We start from the raw sequence: 23,736 nt of genomic DNA on the forward strand, positions 1-23,736 counted from the left end.
CGACTATCAAAAGTGTTGAAATCTAGATTTTCATTCAAGTAGGAGGTTCATTGTGGTCCTTTCCGGGACTCGAAATCATAGCCAATTCTTCCACTTAACCCCGATAGTGGAGAGTGATAACACAGCTTCGTAATTCTGTAGAGGATACGAGTGTTATTTCATTGTTACGTAACACGATATCTTCTTGTCAAAAATCATCTTGTAGTTTTCGATTTCTTGAATTTAGTTCGCATGCTGGTAGAATCTACTACAAGTGTTTATGCGGAGTTGCAAGCAAGTCCTCGCTTAACCTTATCGGGTTGCTGAAGATGAAGGGGAAGAAAACTTTATTGTAGGTACCGCTCGAGGCTATATATAGCGCCGTAATTTCTTGCATCATTGCCTCTAGAAACAACAGTGGCGACCGAGACCAGATGATTTTGGGCTTCATATAACCATGTGATTTCTGCTTAATCGCATAATACCTCAATGCAGAATCGCGTCAATACATTGAATAACTCATTCACAGAGTAAGACAGATCACATTCCCACCAGAGCGTACCTTTCTTAATACCAACCTGTTAATGAACCCACCAGGACCTTCAAGAGGGTTCGCTCGGGAAAAGATGAAAGCGGATCGCCTGTGGCAAATGCCACTTCTAGCAAGACAGGAGCGACTGGAAGTATCAATTGGTCCGGAGTCAAAGTAATTCCAGTCTCGGAGGTAAGATGATAGCATCCCCCTAAAAATGGCGATTCTACACCGACTAGTGTATCTGCTGCCAAGGGACACTTCGCGATCAAAGTCATGACCCTTCAAATTCTATTGACCCTGTTAAGAGTTATGATATTCCCTTTTATGAGTAAATTACCTGGATTCAAAACCCGATATCCCGTACTGATGCGCTATGCGACGAAATCTCGGATCTTTAGAGTTACGCTGTAGAGCTGACGGTCTACAGCATCGTACAGCCCAAAATATACAGCGACCACACAATAGATACCACTGATCTGTTAGATCTTGTGCAGATCGAGATGTTTACTAAGGAATTTATCCTTTTCAACCAAAAAACACACTGAATGACTGCACCTATCATACACGCGAGGAAGACTTTTGCAGGGCTCAGAAGTACTCTACCAAGTACCAGATCATTACCAAGTGGCTCGTTCACCAGAAAGAAGCCACAAGTTCTACTAGAAAACAAGGCATTAGTATTGTAAAAGGTGCGGGCATCAACACACTATTACTTTCCATCTTAGCCCTCATGAGAGGCATACCTTTCCCGTGGTGTCAGGCTCAATATAGCAAGTACGATCGTGAGTTTATATAGGCAGGAACTTTAGCTCCAATAATAATATAACCTTCATACCTACAAGAAGAGTTCATTAACGGCAAGTGGTGGTTTTCAGATGCACTTAGCTTCGTTTGCTTTACCATGGTAGCAAATATTATGATCAATTTTCGACAAATGTCATGGTTTTCAAGGATTCTTGATTAGCTGGCGATTAAAGTCCACCGGAATTCCATGCAATATGAAGTAAAAGTATAGCAAATATAATTCTAGACCATGTCGAGAAGAAATCTATGAATCAATGTTTTGATCCCGCGAACAAAGTAAAGATATTGTGGCAGAGGAGAGAGAATCTAGAACCACCAGATGGGGCCAGATATCAGCGTTGGAGAATCTGGTACGAATTCATTTTAGTACCAGCAGATCACTCGAATACCAGGCTATAATTTACAACACTCAATGACACAAAGATAATTTATTACATTGATGATATCTCTAAGATATGGGAAAGAAATAACTACCCTCTCTTGAATCTGTGTTCTTAGGCTCAATGCGGCATTAGGGTAAATCTAATGCGCTAAGTGATAGTCCTGCTTGATTAGAGCTGGAGCTAGAGCCAGAACCAGAGCTATGATCAGCGGAATTTTATAAGCTCTCAAATAACTATTTATTCTTCAAATGCATCTTCATCCTTCACTTCGTACATTCTCAATCACTCACTTCTTAAAGACCTCAATTTATCAACATTACAATCAATCATTTACGTATCCTTAATTCTCGATCATTTAATCCGTCATTATCCCGATCTACCCTATACGATTTTACTTAGTTGGCCTAGGTTCGCAGTCGATTTACCTTCAACAAACTCCGAGATTATCGAATTCGACATCATATACATCCAATAGCTCGAAAGACAGAAAGGTACTTCATTCTCCCCATCATAATCTTTCTTCTTTGAACAGAAGTGGCACCTAGCCGCTACCGCATCTACATCAAAAGCTGTTCTAGAAGACATCGTACCATTAGAGTCCTCCCCCTCGAATTACTTCCAGAAGAAATACATCTCAGAGGAGAACAAGAGTATAAGGTCAGTCATATCGGCATATAACCTGCGCTTTGAAATACGGTTCAACGATACCTTCGTCACTTTCACTTCCATATACCGACATTGCATTGCGGCGTCATATCTCTCGAATCACTTTAAAATATTTACGTCTTCAAGCAAAGTACGAGAATAAAGTTGATTGTACCGGGACAAAATATTGGGTATGTAGATGACCTGACCTAGCCGATACATTCATCTATCTCATTGCCATAAACTAGATTAAACGTTGCGACGTGACATTATCACCTGCGAACTTGCGTATCACTTACGACTTTCCATATACACACAACGGTAAGGCAACAAACCAATCTCGAAATCATTTAAATATTAACCGAGTACCTTAGTTGCTGTATCCGTGACCCATTCACATTTATTTTAGTAGTATCACTTAAAGAAACGATACTTCATAGACTATCATGGCGAACTTAGCTGCAGATGGTCCTATTTTATGGTGGGTTATCATTTCTTTACAATACACTAAATATTGGAAGCATTGTTATCCTTAACTCACGTACGCTTAATGCAGCCTATGGGTACCTGGACTTCTTGTTTTGTGACGCATTATCCCAAAGTTTTGCTCATTGAGTTTGTATCATCATAGCAAGATTTTCATTGATTTTTGTTTTGATTGATTTTACCGTATTTATTAGATTCTTCAAGATTTGGCGCATCAAAGCCATTCCTTTTATCTAGGTCACTTCAATATTTCGTAATGTTGGAGAGATACAGCCTTGTAATATTTCAGTAGGACTTTATGGCAGAGTATTAGAGACCCTACAGAGTGTCTAATGTTCAAAATTCTTTGATATCAGTAATTTTAACATGTTACTAACGAGGGTTTTACATAGGTCCGCGGAGGGAGAAAGGGTCGAAGGAGAAACTATCACCGTATACATGGGGAAGTGGAACAGCAGGTTCGAAATCAACAAAGCTTTTCTGCTGGACGAAGTTCCCTTTTTCAGGACAGTGTTCAAGCGTTTCCACCCACACAATGAGGTGAGGCGGGCCATGTACCCAAAAGGTGACTCCGAAAGTTTCGGCATACTTTTGAACTGGCTCTGTACCTACAGGCTACCAGCCTTGACTGCCAAGTTTGAAAATGGGGATGGAGAAGTTGAATACTCTGGTTATCAACCTGATAAGCTATACTATCTGGTTGTAAAGTTCCAACTTTTCAATCTAGCAAACCACATCATGGATTGTCTTATGCCATGCCATCATTATCTTTATGTTGGATTCTCCAAAGAACAGATAATGTCCATATATAAGCAAGGCATTAACAAAGGGGACGAATTCTTTGGGCTTCGAAAATTTGTCTCTATGTGGTTGCTCCACGAGTTGACCAATTCGCGGTTCGAGAACAAGTTGAGTACAGAGGCCGAGTACGAGTCTCTTCTAGAAGTACCTGAAGTTCTCGGCGACCTAAGGAAGCTTGATGCTGGTCTCGAAAGAAAATGCCCATGGCACCTGTTGACTTGCAGCTTGCATAAGCATGACGATGACAACCGATGTGCAGAACGGATGTACAAATTCGAAACTGTGGAGCCAAGTTATGGCGAAATTTCAGTACATACTCTACTGAGATAGCCTAAACTGGGAAAATGGTATGGCTATTTACCCAACTACTGTGGAGGAAAAGTCTTCAAAAAAGCTGTAGCTTTTGAGACTGGCTTCTGGATTGTCAATGCATTTCAAGTCAACAGTTTCTTGTATTTTCGGGACGGCGTAATAGCGGCATAGCTTTATTGGAGTTACCGTGGGTCGGACTGGGGTTCTGGTGCTTTTTTTTTGTACGTCCATGGTTTTTAGTGGTGTTGCTGAGAATGTTGGGAAAGGAGTTTTGGTCACTTGGGAGGATTTATAGCATATGATACCCCGCAAACCACGTTAGCCATCGGTTATCACCGATGTGGTATGCGATATTCAGGGCTAAGATGCATGAATTTTGTAATAGTTTGGAAAGTTTGGGAGAGATATCATCCAAGTCATTGATATTAAAGTTTGCGTTATTGTAACTTCAAATGTCTCGTGATTCTTTAAAGCTGGTTCCCGGAGTTGTATTGTACTTTAAGCCGAAGTTTCTACTGCTATAGTCATGGAACGGTGGATTGGACAGTGTTAAAGGCATAGTACCGCGGTAGGAGGTAATTGTCATCACTCAGCGAAGGCAGATGTGCTTTTTGTAGAAGCAAGACCGGATTGAGTTGCGGGCATAGTAGAAAGAAGAAGGACATGTTCATACATACGACTTAGGTCTTCGAGGGAGTGGAAGAACTGAGAGATGCGTCATCGAAGAGATCAATCAAGAAATAAATGTGAAGTATTCTAGACGAGGAAATGACGAGAAATCAGATTCTTTGCATAATGATAAATTCAATAATTATATTATTCTAGACTTTAGATTTCTTATCTCAATTAAAGATTTTTCTAAGAAGATATTAAAACTATCTAATAAATTTAATTTTATGAATTTGATTCTTAAAATAAATAAACTTATAGAGTTAATTAAAGATTGTTAATGTTAGATTAATAACCCAAAAAACACTTTGTTGAACGTCCACAACTTCAAAATTTTCATTATCATCATATATAAATTGAACCAAGACATCAATATCCCCTCGCTCACTAGCACCCCGACCATCTGAGGTATTAATGTCGATATTTGACAATTATATTCTTCTTCTTTGTGTCATCCTCATCTGAAGCAGTCGTCATTTTCAACATCAACCATTTCATGATATGAGATTTAATATTTTTTCCGTAAAAATATAATTTCCATCATTTTCATCAACAGTGGTAGTCAAATCCCGATCATCACTTACAAAGATGTAAGAAGAAAAAAATAAAGAAGAATTGGTTAAGAGTAATAGGAATGGCAAGGGCTTGTTGGAATTCAATTACAATAAAAACATCTCCTACTTCATTATTTTCATTGTCTTTATCGTCTCCATCTACATTTTCAATTTGAGAACAGAACTTTTGTAATTTGTCCATGTCAGATGATCAAAATCGTAACAGAAGCTTCTCATTCTTACAATAACCTTATCGGAGAGTCTAACTTGATGTTTTCATATCATGCTGGAGATCAAACTAAGTCTTACCACAACTCATCTTTACTTTCCACACCACAAAGTAAACGAAGAAAAACTTTCAACGAGCTACCTAAGTCTTACCACAACTCATCTTTACTTTTCATACCAGAACACACAATCAAATTCTAACAAGACAAGTTGCTCCATATCATTTACACCTTTATTGAGATTTTACCTTAAAGTAAATCTAGTACCCTACTTTTGGACCACCCCTCTTTTGGACTACCCTTTTTGTTACGAGGTTTGCCGTCTAGATCACGTGGAAGTGCTCTAGGCTCTCGAGGTGGTTTATAACTAGGCGTCAAGCAGGGACTTAAGTAATGACAATAATGATATGCTATTCGTAACTAATAGTAGAGTATACTAAATGATTGTTCTTGAGCACGAAGCTCTATACAAAGGAAATCCATCTTGATTATATAGACCTTCGTACCGATGGCTACTCAGTAGGATTAATACGGCTCAGTACTGAGCTCACTGATCCTTACTGAGCCAGTCACGTGATATTGATTGCACGTGAGGGTTTCTTGTTACTCGGCGTAATAGGCCTGTCACTTTGGATTCTCAAATCGAAATGCGAATAAACCGAGAGATGAAAACTTCGACCATCAAATTCAGATTTCTTTTCGGTTGATTACCTATGGGTGAAGTGATAGCGATGAATGCCACCAAGCCTACTTCTGTCTTTCCACCGAATATTCGCAAGTAATTCACTTCCTCAAACACTATATCAGTATGCATTCACCTCATCCTCAAAGACACACTTGAGAGTTATTACGCACAGTTCGTAAATAATTCAACCAGAGGCAGGCACCAAGAACAAAACCTCGATAAATACAACACAGAATTGAAGAAGTTTTAGAAGGCATTTTCAAGCCTTAAGTATGGCTATATGATATCGACATGCACTAGCACAGATGTATTGCAAAGAAACTTTCAATTCCATATATCTAATCAAAACTGCCCCAAACCAAAAAAAGGAAATAAATTATTTCTAAGAGCAAGAATATAGATTGAAAAAACAACACACACCAATCCCAAGACAGCACACAATTTTCAACTCCCGCAGTCGCCACCCTGCTCCGCCATCTCCCTAACAAAAGGCTGTCACTCCAGGGGGTAAAAAAAATCAAAGTTCACGAGAAGTAGGAACAACACGACTAAACAAACACATACTAGCCTCACAAGGTTCTGAGAGCGTCTCGATGGGCAATGCCGTAATCGTACTATTAGTCGATTCCGGCTCAGCAATCGTAGAAGATTGAGCGGTAACAGGTCCTATGAAGGTTGATAGCTCGATGCTTGAGGATAATGCTAAAGAGATGGGGGAACTAAAGGCCAACGATGAAGATTGTGATTCTAATAGTGGTAGGGATGGCGATACACCTTCTAAAGACGTGGAAGACGAGGAAGATATCGTCGACGTGCTGGAAGATGAACTGGTTGAATCAGAGCTAGAAGATGAACTGGCCGAAGCGGAGCTAGAAGATGATGTGCTCGTCGATGAAGTACTTTCTGAGACGGTTGAAGAAGGCGTTTGAGATACCGAATTAGAATTAGAAGCTACAAGTGTCGAAGTCGAGGTAGAAACCGAAGTAGTTGTTGTTACAGAACGATTGATGAGTGATGTAGAGGTACTCGAACTTGAGCTCGTACTTTGTGTAACAATAATAGAGGTAGTAGTACTAGAGTAACAACGTCCCGCTGTTACAGTACTGGCGGTGATATACATTGCAGGAAGAACCGTCGCACAGATACCAACTCTATCGGCATTAGAGCTTCGGTATACACCAATTGTCCCATTACCGCAGCAGAAATTGCTTTCATAGGTACCGATCGTAACACGATATTGGTTCCATGATCTATCTGCGCATGCATTAAGCTGGGCATAGCAATCCGTGCCTTTATTATGTTAGCTTCGAGAAATAGAAAGTCAGGCGGAAAGAACGTACTACCATTGCAACAATAAGGCGCAGGTCCAGTTCCTGTTCTGCAGGTTTGGCCAGAGGGACAATAGTATCCAGTAGTCCCTGGGCATACGGATTGTCCTGCAAGTTTCGCTACTCCACCCACGAGACTGGATAGAGGTGAGTAGAGAGCATATCCTATGCTGACTCCCGCTGTACCACTACATCCAGAACCACATCCACCTGGAGCATTAGTACCGATAAGACAGTTGCAAGCATTTGCGACGGCAACAGAACCTCCCAGTGTAGCACAAGCACCACTGGCGAGTCCGTTAAGTGCAGGGGAGCCCGGACCTGTGGGTAATGGACACTGCACAGATGCTATGGCCGCTACGGCAAGATAACAAGCATTTACAGGACAGCACGCCATCTTTTATTATGCGGTATCGATCAATGATGAGGATTACCTTTTGCAAAAACAAAAAAGAAGAGGAAACGGCAGATATCAGAAGTTTTACAAAGTTCCATATCCAAGGAATGCTGGGCGTTGACGCCATTATACATGGAATGCGGGCGGGTGAGACCGTTGAAAGACATATGGAACGGCCCTGGAGGAACGGCCCTGGAGGAATGGCATTTGTGTAGATCATAATCATCACTATTAAAAATTCATGGGATTGTGGAATCGCTATGCTACTGCTAATGCTTGGCAAAATACTTGCCAGCATATTATTAACTTTTAAGTAGCTAGGGATAGGGATATATGAGAATAAGTAAGAAACCTTATCACCATCCATACGGATTGTAACTTTCGTATGTGACAAAATGGGACAGAATGACATGAGCTCACTCTTATAGAATTATCAGATGCCGACCTCGAGGTTGTTGTGCGCCAGATGAACGAGATATCTATCTCGTCCACCAAAAAACCATTCTTGATTAGACTATCAAACACTGGAAAGGCCATGGAAAAGATTTCACATGAGCGGCGGAATGTAGCTGCCGACGATATAAGGGATACATATAATCTTAGATCTGCTAGATTACCGAACGATTTCTTTCATGCCTAAACCTAGACATCGGAAATTCACAGATCTGATTATCTTACAGATAACAGATCACTCTTGACAAGTAGAACTTTCTACTATCGATATCTCAAAAGTGTCTACCAGGTATTCGTAGTCAAGATTGAGGTGGTTTACATATTTCCGGAAATCCGCGGGGTAGTCAGAGATATAATTGAGGAATAATGATTGGATGCAGTAGGTAGAGTGGGTGAGTGGGTCGCCAGGATGTGAAGAGGGCGCGACGTCGGAGATGCTGCTTTATTCTGTGGAAGACAGAAAGATGGTACTGCGTGTGAACAGGGTAATGTTGAAGTAGGGTTGGGCATTTGGAGTTATATAATTCATAATGTAAAGCAAAATTTTAGCTTTATATAATAATCTAGTTCGCATTATATAACGACTAAATGGTGGGGTAAATTGAAGCTATTTTGAGATCGATTGATCTCGTCGTCGCTCTCATTTTTGAATGATTTTGTTTTGAATGATTAACCGATTTTGTTAAAAGGAATGACCTTACACAGGGAATAGTGGGAAGCTGACAGGGCAGAACTGAGGCTATATTGGTCTTGTAAATGAATCACTCATTCTCTAAGTTCTACGGAAGTGCGAAGCTCTCCTACAGAGAGCTTCTCAATCTAGTCCTAATAGGACTAGTGCCCTGTGCACGTGCTACGCAGGAACCATTCACTTTAACATATAATAATCTTAAATTATTAAATTATTAAATTATTAAATTATTAAATTATTAAATTATTAAATTATTAAATTATTAAATTATTAAATTATTAAATTATTAAATTATTAAATTATTAAATTATTAAATTATTAAATTATTAAATTATTAAATTATTAAATTATATATTTTTTTTGAAAATAGAACTTTTTAATTATTTATATTGTTTATATTGTTTAAATAAAAATCATAATATAATAACGTAACTTATGGTGAACCGGGTCATATGGGGAACCGGGTCACAAAATTCAATTCTCTCTATGTGATCTTGTTCTACGAGCTACACATTCATCCAATTCCAACTCTAAATCACTTGAACTACTCTCTGGCTCTTCTTCTTCAGTCTCCTCTTCTAATTCTTCAATTGGATGTTTACGTGGTCGCCTTCGTGGCTTTTTCTCCTTCGGTTTTTCCTCCGCTTCACGTACTATTTTCAGTACTTCCTCACTACTAAAGACAAATTAATCTTGTAATTTGACTCTTTTGCCTTTAATTCTCTTTTTTCGAGTCTCAATTACTTCCTGAGCATCAGCGAGCTGTTTCCGAAGTAGGGCTATCTCAGCATTTTGAGATTCTACAAGCCTAGTCATTTTCTTGGCATATCGACGAATTGGTGATACAAGAGAATCATTATCTGCTAGAGCTTTATTAAAGGTTTGATTTGCTTGTCTTAGCTTTATCCCATTTGGAGGAGAGCTCCTGAGTATAGATAAGTCTAGATCTTGATTGGACATTCTCATTTGTAAAGTAGAAGGTTGTTAAAAGGAATTAAATGGTAATATATCAAGTACTTTTTGTAAAGCAAAAGGTACTAAATCAGCTTCTTTTCAATTAGCTTTAATATTAGAAGAATTCAATGCTTTTTTTCTAATATTTTGAAAGAGTTCTACCCATTCAGCTCTTTGAATTCGCTTTACACCAGTTCGAGAATATCGATCGATCTTTAAAATATAATATTGTTTTATTAGCCTATATACTATAATATCAAATGATTGAAGCAAATGAGAGCAATAAAGAGGTAATATAAGTAAATCGATTTCCTTCTCTATATAGAAAGCAATAAAGCTGTCTGTAATATGATTTGAATAGCCATCCATGATCAAAAGTCGAGGTCGGTCACCTGACACTTTCTTGGATTCTGATTCGAAAACCCTTTTTAGCCATTCTAATCCATGACTATTTGAGGTCCATTCATTCGTACTTGTAGAAAACTGTCAGCTTTGAGATGTGTCCTTTGGAATCTATGCAGAATTCGTATTCTGAGCCTTGAAAATGATTATAGGTAATAAAGCCTTTCCAACTGTATTGATACATTCAAATACAGTTATCCATTCTTGTTTGCTAGCTGTAACTTTCCAATTCGATTTCTGAGTAGAATCGACTATAATACACATACTTTGAGTACTTCCAACTCCAAATCCGGTTTTGTCTATATTATATATATTATCTAATTCATATTTTTGTTCAATGAGATATATACAAAACATATCAAACCAAGCTTGAATATTCTCTGGAATTGTCACTTTAGCCCGATTAGACTCTAATTAATGTGAATAACATGTTTTAAGTTCTGGATGTCGTTTTTGGAATCTATAGATCCATTTGTGGTCTATAAATGGAATTTCTGTCGAGATAGGAATTCGAGATGATGCGACCTGAATACATCGAAGACGAATTTCGTCGGCTATTTCCTTCATCAATATAGGTATAGCAGGGAATCCAGTGATAGTAAGTCGTGAAATCCATCGTACAAGAGTATTTTCTTTTGTGTTTAAAAGAATTTGAGCCATTTCGTAGGATTGAGTACATGATTTCCTTCCAGCGACCCTAACTATGAGAGTTGACTTAGGAACTTCAAAATACTCTGCAACCTTTCTAATTGATTTAAAGTCCTTCAATTGAAGTACAATAATAGCATTCTGTATTTTCTCTTCAATTTGAGAAGGTGTAAAAGGTGATTCGGTATGCATAGCAAAATTTGTTGGGGTTTGAAGTCAGTGATGGGCTAAATGTGACCCGGTTCCCCATATGACCCGGTTCACCATAAGTTACGTTATGTTATTTTAATAAAATAATTATATAACTGAAAGAAAATCTGTCCTGTCTCGTAGATGAAGGGGCTGGCTCGCTTTGATTTTACTTGTGACTAGACGTTCGCGCGGAAATGATGTAGGTTTGACCTTCAACTTGTAAGCGGCAACGTAAATGACCATTTCAAGGTTAGTCATCCCCATCAACCCGCATGGAGGGGCAATATGAAATTTCTTATCGATGGCGTTATTGCACGATAACAGCTGCTCAGCAAACACCGAAAATAAGAACTTAGGAGTCAATTCGGACGGAGATGGTAAGGAGATATTTCGTTCTTTTATTTTACCTTCATTCATTGTAAGCTGAATATTACATTTGTGCATTTGGCTTTATTTATATTCATCTCTCTTCACATTTCATACTCCATTCCTTTGATCATATCTATCCGATAAGACTATTCCCTTGAATCCCCTGTTACTATCCATCTCATCACATTGAGACAATACCAGAAGGAATTGGGCCGTATTCATTATGACTCCAATATCTCTCCTTACAGCTATTGATTCAACTTCCCACATTCATCTTATTGTTGGGTCCAATCCATTAGCAGGAGCAAGATGTACAAAATCAATCGAAGTAGGGGCAAAACCAATTCTCATTGCGCCCGAATCCGCCCAATTACATTATACATTACAAAAACGAATTGAAAATGGCGAAGCAGAATGGCTAAAGAAATCCTTCGAAGATGATGATGTTATGACCTTGGGAAGAGAAGAAATTGGAAGAGTAGTCGATGCAGTGTTTGTTACATCGGGGCCTCGAGATCCCTTGAGTATGTATAGCTTCCTTGCATGAGAGGTTGCAAAGCTAACATGTTCAGGTGCGCATATCTCTCAACTTTGCAAACGAAATCGCATACCAGTGAATGTAGCAGATGCATCAAATCTCTGCACATTTTCCCTCCTTTCAACACATACCGACGGACCACTTCAAATAGGCGTAACAACCAATGGCAAGGGTTGCAAACTCTCCTCTAGAATCCGTCGCGAAATTGCCTCCTCACTTCCTACAAATTTAGGGGAGTCATGTCTACGACTCGGTACAATTCGCAGACGTATACAAGAAGAAGATCATCTGGCACATCTCACTGCAGCTGGGGACTTGGATAATGAAGAAGAAATAGATCAAAGTGCTACTTTCAATAAACTCATTACGGAAGCAGACCTCGATGCTGCGAAAAATAGACGCATGAGATGGCTTTCCCAAATCTGTGAATATTGGCCTCTTCGTCGATTGGCTTCAATCACGGATTCAGATGTCGAGAGCGTGTTAAAATCATATGCCACCAATCCGTCAACTTCCACGCCGCTCGACACATCAATTCTGGATTCCCGCGTGTCTAAACTCCCACAAATAATTTTGGCTGGTTCAGGACCAGGACACCCCGACCTTCTCACTCGCGCAACTCACAAAGCCATCCTCTCCGCTGACATAATTCTCGCCGACAAACTCGTTCCCTCCGGCGTTCTCGACCTAATCCCCCGTCGAACCCCTATTCACATCGCGCGCAAATTCCCTGGCAATGCCGAACTCGCCCAACAAGAATTATTATCCCTCGGACTAGCTGGTTTGCAGGCCGGCAAAACTGTTTTGCGTTTGAAACAGGGCGATCCATATATATACGGAAGAGGAGGAGAAGAGTTTGAGTTTTTCCGAAAAGAAGGGTATGGAGATCGAGTTGTCGTACTTCCAGGTATCACGAGTGCATTGAGTGCGCCGCTGTTCGCAGGAATACCGGCGACGCAGAGGGCGGTTAGTGATCAAGTACTTATATGTACTGGAACTGGAAGAAAAGGAAAACCTACTGTGCCGCCTCAATATGTAGCTACTCAAACTGTGGTGTTCCTAATGGCACTTCACAGGATTAAGGGGCTAGTAGCTGATCTCACCACTCACGATTCCGAAGATGTAAAGATAGTCGATGAGAACGGGGAAGTCGATCAAAGCAGGAAATTATGGCCGCTAAGCACTCCATGTGCAGTCATAGAACGAGCATCATGTCCGGATCAAAGGGTGGTGAGAACATCTTTAGAATGGGTCGTAGATGCTATTGAAGAAGTGGGTAGTAGACCACCTGGACTCTTGGTACTAGGTGCTGCGTGCGAGGTTTTGTTCAATCAAAATTCTAGAAAAGAGGGGAGGAAATGGGTTACTGAAGAGGGTTTTAAGGGGTTGAATGATTTAGGTTTAGCTGAGATGGGATTAGGGGTTTGTGGTGATGAAGGGGGGAGGCCGGATGTGGTGAGGGGGGATAGTTTCGGAAGGGAATTAAAGGTTTAGATTTTATGGAGAGAGGGAAGATATGATACCATAGTTTAGAAAGCGGATTTGAGTTTATTTTTGTCTATATCCATTAAATTAAACTTCAACGTTTCCTTAATGAAGCTGAGCCCGGGAGGCTATCATCATCGTGCATTTAACCTTCACCCTGTTCCCACTCTTGAAATATGGATTTAACACACAGCTCAGGCCCACTGAGACTAATATCAAGACCCCTTCGGTAAGAATATGCTATATGGGTGCTAAGCACAGCACCAATAGTGTATTCCCATGGCACAATCCGCATTTCCGATCATCATAACCCGCTTGGCATCTTGGGCTGTTTATTCCAGCGCAGAAAGTTCCTTACCATTAACTTTAGCCCACTTTGGAATGCAACCCAAGCATATAACGAAGCTCGAACCGAGTTGTAGCGATGAAGCTGGATCGGGGTTGACTTGCGAGATTTGGGTGTCGGTGTAGGGTGGGCGACTGGGTGAATGGGCCTTTGAAATGAATCTCCGAAATGACATTTCTCTTCTTAAAACAACCTTTGTTCAATTGGGAGGAAGGGTTCCATAACAGCAGTCCGGAATGCTTGACACTCATGGAAACTCGTTCCCAATATCCCTTGCCGCACATGCTTAACCAAATCCCCGAAAATCACTCATCAAAAGACGGCGGCGCAATACTCATCCTCAACTGTCTCTGTCTCTGCTGACTCTGCAACCCCAACCTCTCAACCGCATAACCCAATCTCTCCTTCTTCTGCCTCAAAACCTTCAACCTCATAGCCTTTTCCTCATTTCCTCCTCCTCCTCCATTCCCACTTTTACTCAACCCCAATTCCCAACTCTTCTTGCGACTTAGTTTTGAAGCTTTAGATGGAGGGTTTGTAGTGGAGGAAGTGGAGGATTCGAGACGCCCGGATAGGAGTTGGGAGCGGGCGATTAGTTGTTCTTCTTTTCGTTGGAGGCGGGAGATTAGGGATTCAGAGCGGGAAAGGAGGGTTTCGATTGCGGGTTCGAGTTCTTCGGCTAGGGAACGCTGGGCTGCGTGGAGGGTTGTGGAGGGGGTTAGTTCGAAGTGCTGGGGATTTGGTTAGTTTATGGTTATTTTGGTGGGGATTGGGATTCGGGTGGTTTGTAGATGGGGATGGGGATGGGGATAGGAATGCGGATTGGTCTTTATTGGAAAGAGGAAAGAGGAAAGAGAGACATACCCTAGTAGTACTAAGAACAGATTTTAAACGTGGGAAATCTGATATTCCGGAATCAAGTATGGAGATGCTGTTGTCCAAGGTAGTGAGAGAGGATCGGAGGGAAGCTACGGAGGAGGAAAGAAGTGCAGAAGGACTTTGCGTATTCATTTCCGTAGATATTATGAGTAATATAATTGAGGGTGAGAAATGGAGTGCTAGAGTAGTTAATGGACAGTTTGGGAATGATATACTGCTGTAGATTGAGGTTGTTGATATTTGTGATGGAAAACGCGATGGTTGCTGGGACAGGGATACCGGTATTTACTCCCATGTGAATTTTTGGCGGGGTGGATGAAGGGTCACCGGGAGATGTAAGTCATCAGGGACCGGCGACTACTTATGTGTGGAGTTGCAACTTTCTTTTGACGTGCAAAATAGTAAGCCGTTATTAGAAGTTCACAATGATTTGAACCCATTTTACATTAAGATATAAAGGCAACTATACATTTAGTGGCTACTTGCTTAAACTTCCTACTCATGAACTGCATATCAACGGTCTAGGTTTTACGTAAGCCATTTTTGCAAGCATCCTTATCAGAAAATAATCTCAACAATCTCAACAGTAACATCTCAATTGTCAGCACATTAAACCAGGATATTCAAGATGGCATCAATAGTACCAAGATTCAGATGTCTCAATGCGCCCCCATTGCGACAGACATCAAGAAATATTCTCGCAATTCCTACTGCAACCTCACGATCATTCGCCACTGAAATAGATGTATCCAAGCCGACACCCATCGTAAAACGACGTCCTACATACTTTAAAGACAAGATCAATGCCGTACCCTCGTTTTCGGAGTTTGTCGGTCTGCCAGAGAAAGCTTTCACACCTGAAGATGCACTCGAATTGCGTACCGCGATGGTTGGTCCTCCTGGAAAGAAGAGGCAAATTACAAGATTACCTGAATGGTTAAAGACGCCAATTCCGGACAATTCGAATTACAAAAAGATCAAGAAGGATCTGCGAGGGTTAAATTTACATACTGTATGCGAAGAAGCTCGATGTCCGAATATCTCGGATTGCTGGGGTGGTAGTGATAAAAGTGCTGCGACTGCGACAATTATGTTGATGGGAGATACTTGCACAAGAGGATGTCGATTCTGTAGTGTTAAGACATCTAAAGCACCGCCTCCGTTGGATCCTCACGAACCGGAACATACAGCTGAAGCATTGTCTAGATGGGGTTTGGGATATGTTGTTTTGACATCTGTGGATAGAGATGATCTTGCAGATGGAGGGGCAAGACATTTTGCAGAGACAATCATGAAGATTAAGCAGAAGAAATCTTCAATCTTGGTTGAGGCCTTGACGGGTGACTATGGCGGAGATTTGGAAATGGTGAAATTGGTTGCGGAAAGTGGTTTAGATGTTTATGCGCATAACATGGAGACTACTGAAGAACTTACACCATTTGTTCGGGATAGAAGAGCGAAATACCGACAAAGTTTGAAGGTTTTGGAAGCGGCGAAGAAAGCTAAACCTTCATTAATTACAAAGACAAGTATTATGCTTGGATTGGGAGAAACGGAGGAAGCATTATGGCAAGCATTGAGAGGTATGACATGTTCTCCCGTCGGTTATTTCGTTTAATCATTAACATTTAACTTCCAGATCTCCGAGAAGTCGATGTTGACGTCGTTACTTTCGGTCAATATATGCGCCCTACCAAACGTCATATGAAAGTAGAAGAATATGTTACACCTGAGGTATTTGAGATCTGGCGTCAACGCGCATTAGATCTTGGGTTCTTATATTGTGCCAGTGGACCTTTAGTGAGAAGTTCGTACAAAGCTGGTGAGGCATTCATAGAGAATGTTCTCAAGAAGAGAAAGGGTGTAACTATATTATCTGATGAAGCTACTGGTATGGATAAAGCAATTGTATAATAATGTCTCAATCTTACAATTAATACTTCAACGTATGATAAGATGAGAATGGCGTTTGGGGTATATCATTGGTGGCGGGAAGAAAGGTATAGATGATAATTGCATCTGATTACTAAGTTAGATATTCGTTATATATTATAAATATTTTTTTCAACCATTTTTATTCTTCTCTCTGTTGTAATCCGCATATATTTGGTCAACTCCTTGATATTTTCAATTTTGCAAGAGCGAGACGGAAAATATTCCGGGTCAGATGAATAATTTTGTACTAGGGAGAAAGTACTATCACTAGGAATGTACTCACGATCACAGCAATCATGAAAAAAAAAAACAAAAAAACCTTATAAAATTCTAGTATCCCCCTCCCAATCTCGCGCTCCTATCTTTCACCCGTTTCTCATCCCAACAGCCACAACACACCCAAAAATTCACTGCAGTATCCAAAACCCGAGAAGTATTCTTATGCCTCCCCCCTTCCCTTTTAAGATCTTACCTCGCTTACGCAGCTGCTCTGTACCCTGCCTGACCAATATCCCTTTTTCTTATGGATTTGATGTATGGCTATGGCTATGGCTATAGTGGTGTGGTTAGGGAGATGGTTGAATGGATGGATGGGTTTAGTGGGATAGTGGGATAGTGTATTGATGCTGCGAGTCGGAGTCGGGGTTGAAGCCGAGATAATACTCAGAGGCAGATTTAGACTATGACTGTGACTGTGACTGTGTTGCTGGATATTAGTGGGGATGATGATATTTTGATGGATTGATGCAATTACTTATATTCTTCTTTTTTTTGAAAGGATCGAGTGTGGTGTTGAGATTTGGTTGTAGGAGTATTTATTGCGAAAATGAGAGAGGGCTTGAAATAAAGATTGCAGATATTGCGCTACATTTTCTGCGCAGGGTGCTTGGGTTTTTAGCGCGTGGATATGTGTTCGTGTGGAAGAAAGAGGTAGGAAAATTATTCTATGACTGGAGAATAGTCATAGGTTTGCTACTTTATTAATTAAGTGTACATGCAAGCCCTAATAGCTATGGTATGATTCCAATCTTTGGACACTTAGCAGCCTGGCAATCGAAATAGTTTTCGATGTGCTGATGTTGTTTTTATAAGCGGCATATTTATTCGCACCATTGGAATCATAAAACGGATGTAAAATTATCTGTCGCATTATGAGGTGCTGTTGATTCTTTTGGAAATCTGGTATATCAATATGATGCAGCATTGCTATATCAATATAATCTTAAACAGTCGGTATCCTCGCTTAATAACAAAGGAGAGTGAGTGATTGCTCCCACGCCAAATACTAAACCAAGCCCTCTCTATCGCAAGTTTTCAGGTCACTTGCACACCAGCTATGCTAAAAATCCCAAACACTTTCATACATTGAATATCTATTTGTTGCTTTTAAAACCTGCCTTAGAAGCCACAAAGTTGTAATGAGATGTTGGTATCCAGTCTGCATCACCCTTTAAAAGTTTATTTGACTCTTCATTATTTGTTTCCTATTACTTCTCCATTTTCCTTTGGCCCCTTTTGCTATATTTTCCTGCTTTCTAGCAAATGTGGTGAATGCTAGCGGCTCGGTGTATAAGCTGGTTCGCGTAGAAGGTGAGATATAGTGCGATTCATGGGGATATAAGACTGCCAGCTGGGCTCATCGAGAAGTTGCTTGCAAATACAATAACTCTTTCTGTGCAGTGCTTAATGGATCATTTTCTGATTTACAACTCAAATTCGATGCTCTGGTATTCGTAAAATATTTTCCTTTGCTGCTTGTCCCTTGGGTTCTTCCCGTTAGAGACCGGGGTTTGCTTTGAGATTTTCTCCTGAGCCCTCTGCACCCAATAGGATTTCTAATAGTTTTTGTTTCATATAACTTTGTCTAAAGGGAAATCTACATCATTCTTCAAAATGCTCGCTCCAATATCAACACTAATTCTCATGCCTTTGTTCGGACATTACATCTCAGTTCGAATATCTATTCTTCTCTTCATAATTCTTTGACTTCTCGATAATTTTCCAATTTTGCACCATTGCTTCGTACAGCTTGCTTTTTTGAAGCGAAGAATCCCTTTTGCTGGTTAAGTTTCATATTCAGTTTCGGGATGAAAATCTCGAGTTCGCGTAACATTGCGAAGTATGTCTGGATGTACATATCACGAAAGAACATCCACGAGCTTCACAACTTTGAAGCTGCCTCTGTTTCCGTTGAGAAGCGCTCCAAGATTCGTCGAATGTAAGGCCAAACAGGTTCAACCAAGGAATGGCGCAATTTATCCACGACTACCCACTCAAGAGTCTCAAAACCCTGGCCACGAGCACGATAACTCTCGAGCGCGGTCATAAGTGCTTGAGCCCTTATCAGAGGAACAAAAACATCTTCCTTGCCGTGTAGCATGTGCAATACGGTATTTTTCGCCCAACCTTCAGATAATCCATTTTTTTCTTGCATTTGGGCTATAGTTTCTAGGGGCGTTGCAGAAAACCCTGCCCATGTAATCACAGCTCCCAGATCCGCAGCTCTTCGTCGTGTGAGCAGGAATAAGTACAAAATCGAGGAGCCCTGACTGTCACCCATGAAAATAATCCGGTTTGGAGGTGTACCAGTTGCAGCCTCCGCATCAATGAGAGACTCAAAGTAGTCAAGTGAGACTTCGATATCATGCACATCAGAATTATGCTGTCCGAACTCGTGAATCTTTGAAGGGTCGCCAGCAGAGGGAACGGGTTGGTCAATGTTATACCATGTATGTTTTCCTGGATTCGGCCAATTATTTGGCAACCCTTCCGGGATAATGATCTTGACATGCTGAAGTGAAGGTGACTTGTGGATGTGATGAGCTACAGATTTTCCGTTTGGAGGATGCTGGTTGAATTGGTCGGCAGACCAACCATAGCCGTGTAGGAAGATAAGCGTAGCAGCTTTATCAGGAGTTGTGGTAGCTTTTGGCGGCGAAATGGAAATAGGATGTCGTCGGTGATTTTCTAAGGACATTTTGTTACAATTGAAAATAGAACCGAGTATCGATGCACCCCGCTGTACTTTTAGTCACTTTATTGTTGATGCTAGTATGAAATATGTTATACACTCTTGTAAATATCGAAGCGAGATCACAATATGGTGAGGTATAAAATAATGATAATCGGTTTGGTGAGCTATGAAGTGAAAACTAGGCTATGACAAGGGTCGGGAAGCTAAACTTCAATAGTAAAGCTTATCGATAGCCAGTCGAAAAGAACTATGCAGTGGATAATTCTGACTAATCATGCTTTTGCAATGTAGAGCCATCTCAGGCTCAGGACTGAAAGTCGTGAAACGCCGTCTTTGATTGGTGTCAGCTTGCATAGTGTAACTCACTAATAGGTCAGCATTAGTGGCATTCCCTCTGTGGGACTTTGATTGCGAAACGATTGTGTCGTGCAACAATGTTGCACCACCATCCATTCGAGGCCAGGAGATAGTGCTACTCTGTCATCACCTTATAGTTCTATGTGCCAACTGTCTTTCAAAACGGCGGCCTGCCGCCTTGTAGTATGAAAACATTTCGAGGACTTTTCTTTGAGAATTAATGCTCTGGGTAGCGATGGTCCCAGGGGTAGAACACATCATCCAAAGGAGAGATCGTATGGCTGTTTGCCACAGAAATTAAGCGAGCTGTAATTATGTTAAGGTAAATGATGAGCACTAGAAGGTCATATTCACTTCAAAGGTAAGGATATCATAGGTACCTCACAGTCTTATCTTCCTTACTGTTGATTTTTAAACAACTTTGGTAATTTGTCAATGTACAGTTTAGAATCTGTTCAACAGTGATGCTTTAGTTTGAGACATGTTTACTCCAATCACACCAGAATCGTGCCTTCAATCATTATTAATTCCCCAGAGACACACTCGGTTCCAGGTAATTGCATATCGTCTCACTCCATAAAATGCTTTTAAGCGATGTCATTATGCTAAAACTATTCTAATTGTGCTTCCAAACATTGATCTACCATCTATTGTCAATACTCACGTACATACCAACCAAATTTAATCCCGATTTGTCGGCAATATTTTATGCGAGATATGTTAGGACATTGAGATATCAAAGTCCATAATATCTATAAAGCAGTGCTAAGAGAAAGCTAACATGGATGAAGACGAGAAAGATTCCGCAATGATTCTGCGGCGAAAGAAAATTATCATCGAAATCAGTATCAACACTGCTTCTCAATGGTATATATAAACAACGATGCATAGCTAAGGAACGTAATGGGTAGAGATAAAGGAATATGACGGGCGTCTCTTTTGAACACTAATAGCTCTAAACGGTACACGGTCATGGAGGGAGGAATTACTTCGTAGATTTGCACAATCAAAGACTTACAAAATAGAATACACAAAATATCATAACTAGGAAATTTTACTTTTGCACCTCAGTAATACCAAAATGCTAGAATGTGAAAGATGTTGAGAAGTAAACCCATTATATATAAACGTCGAAGTGTGCTTGCTACTCAACTCTTTACAGCTCCGACACCCTCGATCTACACCATGCTACTGCCTCACAAACAACAGATTAATAGCAACACACCGCGGCTCTTTCCAGGTATTCACCATTCTCTTGTACCGTCAGAATATGCTGAAGGTTCTTTAATGTCCATAACACATTTGTAAACCGATTATTAAATCGGAAAACCCGGAATCCAGCTCGGATTTCGCAGATGTGGGATAAGAACTCAAGCGAACTGACTAATATGGTGGCATTATGTTTCTTTGCAATCGAGAAGAATCTAGCGTGCACTTGTGTAGATGTCGGACGGGCTTTGCAACACGCATAAATTTTATGACAGTTTCGATGCCGGAGATGGATATACGAAGATGGAAATCATTTGGAGTTTAGACAAGGACTGCGGTTGGTAATAGAGAGTATAAGAAAAGAGAGAAAGGTGAGGAACGATGAATGGTCGACGAAGAAGTTGCAAGGCAGAATCTATGATAACAATGGAGACTGTTGGTTCTATGATGCTGCAGTCGTTGCTTGCGAGTATTGGAAATGTTGGGGAGGTAGAACAATACTCCATACTCCGTAGAGATACGACTTATCCGATCAATACCACAACTACCAACCTATCTACCTATTTTCCACACCAAAGCCCTCTATGCACCCAAACGAAAGCCAATATAGAATTCCCGAAGTTTTACCAACCTGACTAAGGCAGGCCAACCCACCCAACGAATCAACAACCACCGGCTATCATCGCATCACACACCCCGCGCGCATCTACGAAACTCCGACGGCCATTCCAACCGGCTAAGTATATAACCGTACCAATCTATCTCCAAGCGTGTGAATTACTAGCAAGTAAGTTTTAAACATCGATGCCGTTGAGTACTAATGATATTCTGCGTTATACGATACATTTTTTTGTAATGTGATGGGTTTCTTAAGTTTTTATCCCCTTAGAAAGTAGTACTTTCTAAAGAGGAAAAGAGGAATTCCAAGATATGATGTGGATCTGGGCATGGGATACGCAGCACTGGCCATGTAACTTGCCGGTCTCAATTTCTTAATTCTTAATTGTTGATGATAGTTTGGGACTTTTTGTTTGATTATTTTACTTTACTGGTTTCCCATACATATCCTTATCTATCTACCTACCTAAGACCGATGTTCTTTTAGTTGATCGGACTTGAGCTTTTCTTTTTCGTCGTATTGCACTGCATTATTTTTTGGTTGGCAGTTGTGTCATATGCGTTTCATACTCAGTAATTTATGTTGATATTGATATTATATTGCCATTTCAATTTTGTTTCATTTTCCCCCTCAATATAAAACTCTTTCATCTACACGAGCAAGCAAAAAGACAATCTGATTATCATGTCTTTTAAACCAGCAATTGCAAGCATGTCCCTCGGACGCTGTTACGCAGGTCATAGTCTCGAAACAAAATTCAAAGCCGCTAGAGATGCTGGTCTCTCCGGCATTGAAATGTGTAAGAACACTACCTACCCTCTTCACCATCAGCAAAACTAAACCGATCAATAGTCTATGAAGATCTAGCCGACCTAGCCTCTACACTCCCATCTCACCCATCCCCATCCTCTCACATCCACGCCGCGCAATATATTCGCTCCCTCTCCTCATACTATGCCCTCCCCATCATAGCCTGCGGACCCTTCTTCTGCGAAGAAGGACTTCTTTCCCCTTCAGCTTGGAAATCTAAACTTCAAGACCTGCGTCTCTGGTTCCAAGTTTGTCGTATCCTAGGTACAGACATCATCCAAATCCCTTCTACATTTTCCAGCGCATCCACCACCAACCCACCCTCCCTTTCAAAAATGATCACCGATCTCCGCGAAATAGCCGATCTAGGCGCAGCCCAAAAACCACCTTTCAGATTCGCTTTTGAAAATTTATGTTTCGGGTCGTATATTGATACGTGGAGCGGGGCGTGGGAAATTGTAAAAGGCGTAGATAGGGAGAACTTCGGCTTATGTCTCGATACATTCAACATCTGCGGACGGGAATATGCAGATCCAGCTTCACCTAGTGGTACGGTATCGAATGCACACGTTACATTTAGACAGAGTATGGAGAAGATGGTACGAACTATTGATCCGAAGAAAGTATTCTATATCCAAATTGTCGATGCAGAACGTCTAGCGAGACCACTGATTGAAGGACATGAATTTTATTCCGAGGGAATGAAAGCACGGATGTCGTGGAGTAGGAATTGTAGGTTATTTTTGGGTGAACAGGATAGAGGGGGATATTTGCCCGTGATGGATGTGGTGAGTGCTATTTGTGATGGGTTGGGATATAGGGGATGGGTGAGTTTCGAATTATTTAATCGGAGTTTGGTGGAGAGGGGCGATTATGTGCCGATGGAACATGCTGAGAGGGCGGTGAGGAGCTGGGGATATGTTTGTGGGGAGATGGGGTGGGAGAATGTGTGTGCTAATGTCAATGAGAAGAGGGCCGAGAAGGAGAGGAGAGGAGAGATAGGGAGTGAGGTTATGGCTCGATTGTAAGTTTTGGATGTTTTGGATATGGTATTAGGATGATGATATGCA

At 40.8% G+C, this 23,736-nt stretch overlaps 12 protein-coding genes across 12 annotated transcripts; 7 read left to right on the forward strand and 5 right to left on the reverse strand.

Moving 5' to 3' along the window:
* Positions 1-308: 308 nt before the first annotated feature.
* On the forward strand, positions 309-1,478 carry SS1G_09172 (predicted protein; the record flags this gene model as incomplete). Its single annotated transcript, XM_001589401.1, has 4 exons — positions 309-331; positions 577-703; positions 1,128-1,296; positions 1,390-1,478. 4 exons carry the CDS (start codon positions 309-311, stop codon positions 1,476-1,478), a joined length of 408 nt encoding a protein of 135 aa, XP_001589451.1.
* A 1,427-nt stretch (positions 1,479-2,905) lies between these two features.
* SS1G_09173 (predicted protein) lies at positions 2,906-3,963 on the forward strand (the record flags this gene model as incomplete). The annotated part of the gene is made up of 2 exons (XM_001589402.1): positions 2,906-2,961; positions 3,225-3,963. 2 exons carry the CDS (start codon positions 2,906-2,908, stop codon positions 3,961-3,963), a joined length of 795 nt encoding a protein of 264 aa, XP_001589452.1.
* A 2,827-nt stretch (positions 3,964-6,790) lies between these two features.
* Positions 6,791-7,009, forward strand: SS1G_09174 (predicted protein; the record flags this gene model as incomplete). The annotated part of the gene is made up of 1 exon (XM_001589403.1): positions 6,791-7,009. One exon carries the CDS (start codon positions 6,791-6,793, stop codon positions 7,007-7,009), a length of 219 nt encoding a protein of 72 aa, XP_001589453.1.
* A 336-nt stretch (positions 7,010-7,345) lies between these two features.
* On the reverse strand, positions 7,346-7,805 carry SS1G_09175 (predicted protein; the record flags this gene model as incomplete). The annotated part of the gene is made up of 2 exons (XM_001589404.1): positions 7,346-7,350; positions 7,421-7,805. 2 exons carry the CDS (start codon positions 7,803-7,805, stop codon positions 7,346-7,348), a joined length of 390 nt encoding a protein of 129 aa, XP_001589454.1.
* Positions 7,806-9,423: 1,618 nt separating this feature from the next.
* Positions 9,424-10,965, reverse strand: SS1G_09176 (hypothetical protein; the record flags this gene model as incomplete). The annotated part of the gene is made up of 4 exons (XM_001589405.1): positions 9,424-9,625; positions 9,967-9,986; positions 10,572-10,604; positions 10,927-10,965. 4 exons carry the CDS (start codon positions 10,963-10,965, stop codon positions 9,424-9,426), a joined length of 294 nt encoding a protein of 97 aa, XP_001589455.1.
* A 1,489-nt stretch (positions 10,966-12,454) lies between these two features.
* SS1G_09177 (siroheme synthase) lies at positions 12,455-13,546 on the forward strand (the record flags this gene model as incomplete). The annotated part of the gene is made up of 1 exon (XM_001589406.1): positions 12,455-13,546. One exon carries the CDS (start codon positions 12,455-12,457, stop codon positions 13,544-13,546), a length of 1,092 nt encoding a protein of 363 aa, XP_001589456.1.
* Positions 13,547-14,188: 642 nt separating this feature from the next.
* Positions 14,189-14,894, reverse strand: SS1G_09178 (predicted protein; the record flags this gene model as incomplete). Its single annotated transcript, XM_001589407.1, has 2 exons — positions 14,189-14,614; positions 14,748-14,894. The coding sequence occupies 2 exons, from the start codon at positions 14,892-14,894 to the stop codon at positions 14,189-14,191; spliced, it is 573 nt and encodes a 190-aa protein (XP_001589457.1).
* Positions 14,895-15,390: 496 nt separating this feature from the next.
* Positions 15,391-16,676, forward strand: SS1G_09179 (lipoic acid synthase; the record flags this gene model as incomplete). Its single annotated transcript, XM_001589408.1, has 2 exons — positions 15,391-16,345; positions 16,402-16,676. 2 exons carry the CDS (start codon positions 15,391-15,393, stop codon positions 16,674-16,676), a joined length of 1,230 nt encoding a protein of 409 aa, XP_001589458.1.
* A 2,182-nt stretch (positions 16,677-18,858) lies between these two features.
* On the reverse strand, positions 18,859-19,674 carry SS1G_09180 (hypothetical protein; the record flags this gene model as incomplete). The annotated part of the gene is made up of 1 exon (XM_001589409.1): positions 18,859-19,674. One exon carries the CDS (start codon positions 19,672-19,674, stop codon positions 18,859-18,861), a length of 816 nt encoding a protein of 271 aa, XP_001589459.1.
* A 207-nt stretch (positions 19,675-19,881) lies between these two features.
* SS1G_09181 (predicted protein) lies at positions 19,882-20,286 on the reverse strand (the record flags this gene model as incomplete). The annotated part of the gene is made up of 2 exons (XM_001589410.1): positions 19,882-20,002; positions 20,159-20,286. The coding sequence occupies 2 exons, from the start codon at positions 20,284-20,286 to the stop codon at positions 19,882-19,884; spliced, it is 249 nt and encodes an 82-aa protein (XP_001589460.1).
* A 523-nt stretch (positions 20,287-20,809) lies between these two features.
* SS1G_09182 (predicted protein) lies at positions 20,810-20,905 on the forward strand (the record flags this gene model as incomplete). The annotated part of the gene is made up of 1 exon (XM_001589411.1): positions 20,810-20,905. The coding sequence occupies one exon, from the start codon at positions 20,810-20,812 to the stop codon at positions 20,903-20,905; it is 96 nt and encodes a 31-aa protein (XP_001589461.1).
* Positions 20,906-22,540: 1,635 nt separating this feature from the next.
* SS1G_09183 (conserved hypothetical protein) lies at positions 22,541-23,694 on the forward strand (the record flags this gene model as incomplete). Its single annotated transcript, XM_001589412.1, has 2 exons — positions 22,541-22,655; positions 22,709-23,694. 2 exons carry the CDS (start codon positions 22,541-22,543, stop codon positions 23,692-23,694), a joined length of 1,101 nt encoding a protein of 366 aa, XP_001589462.1.
* Between the last annotated feature and the right edge of the window lie 42 nt (positions 23,695-23,736).

This window comes from Sclerotinia sclerotiorum, genomic scaffold, assembly GCF_000146945.2.
Source record: "Sclerotinia sclerotiorum 1980 UF-70 scaffold_13 genomic scaffold, whole genome shotgun sequence".
Taxonomy (NCBI): domain Eukaryota; kingdom Fungi; phylum Ascomycota; class Leotiomycetes; order Helotiales; family Sclerotiniaceae; genus Sclerotinia; species Sclerotinia sclerotiorum.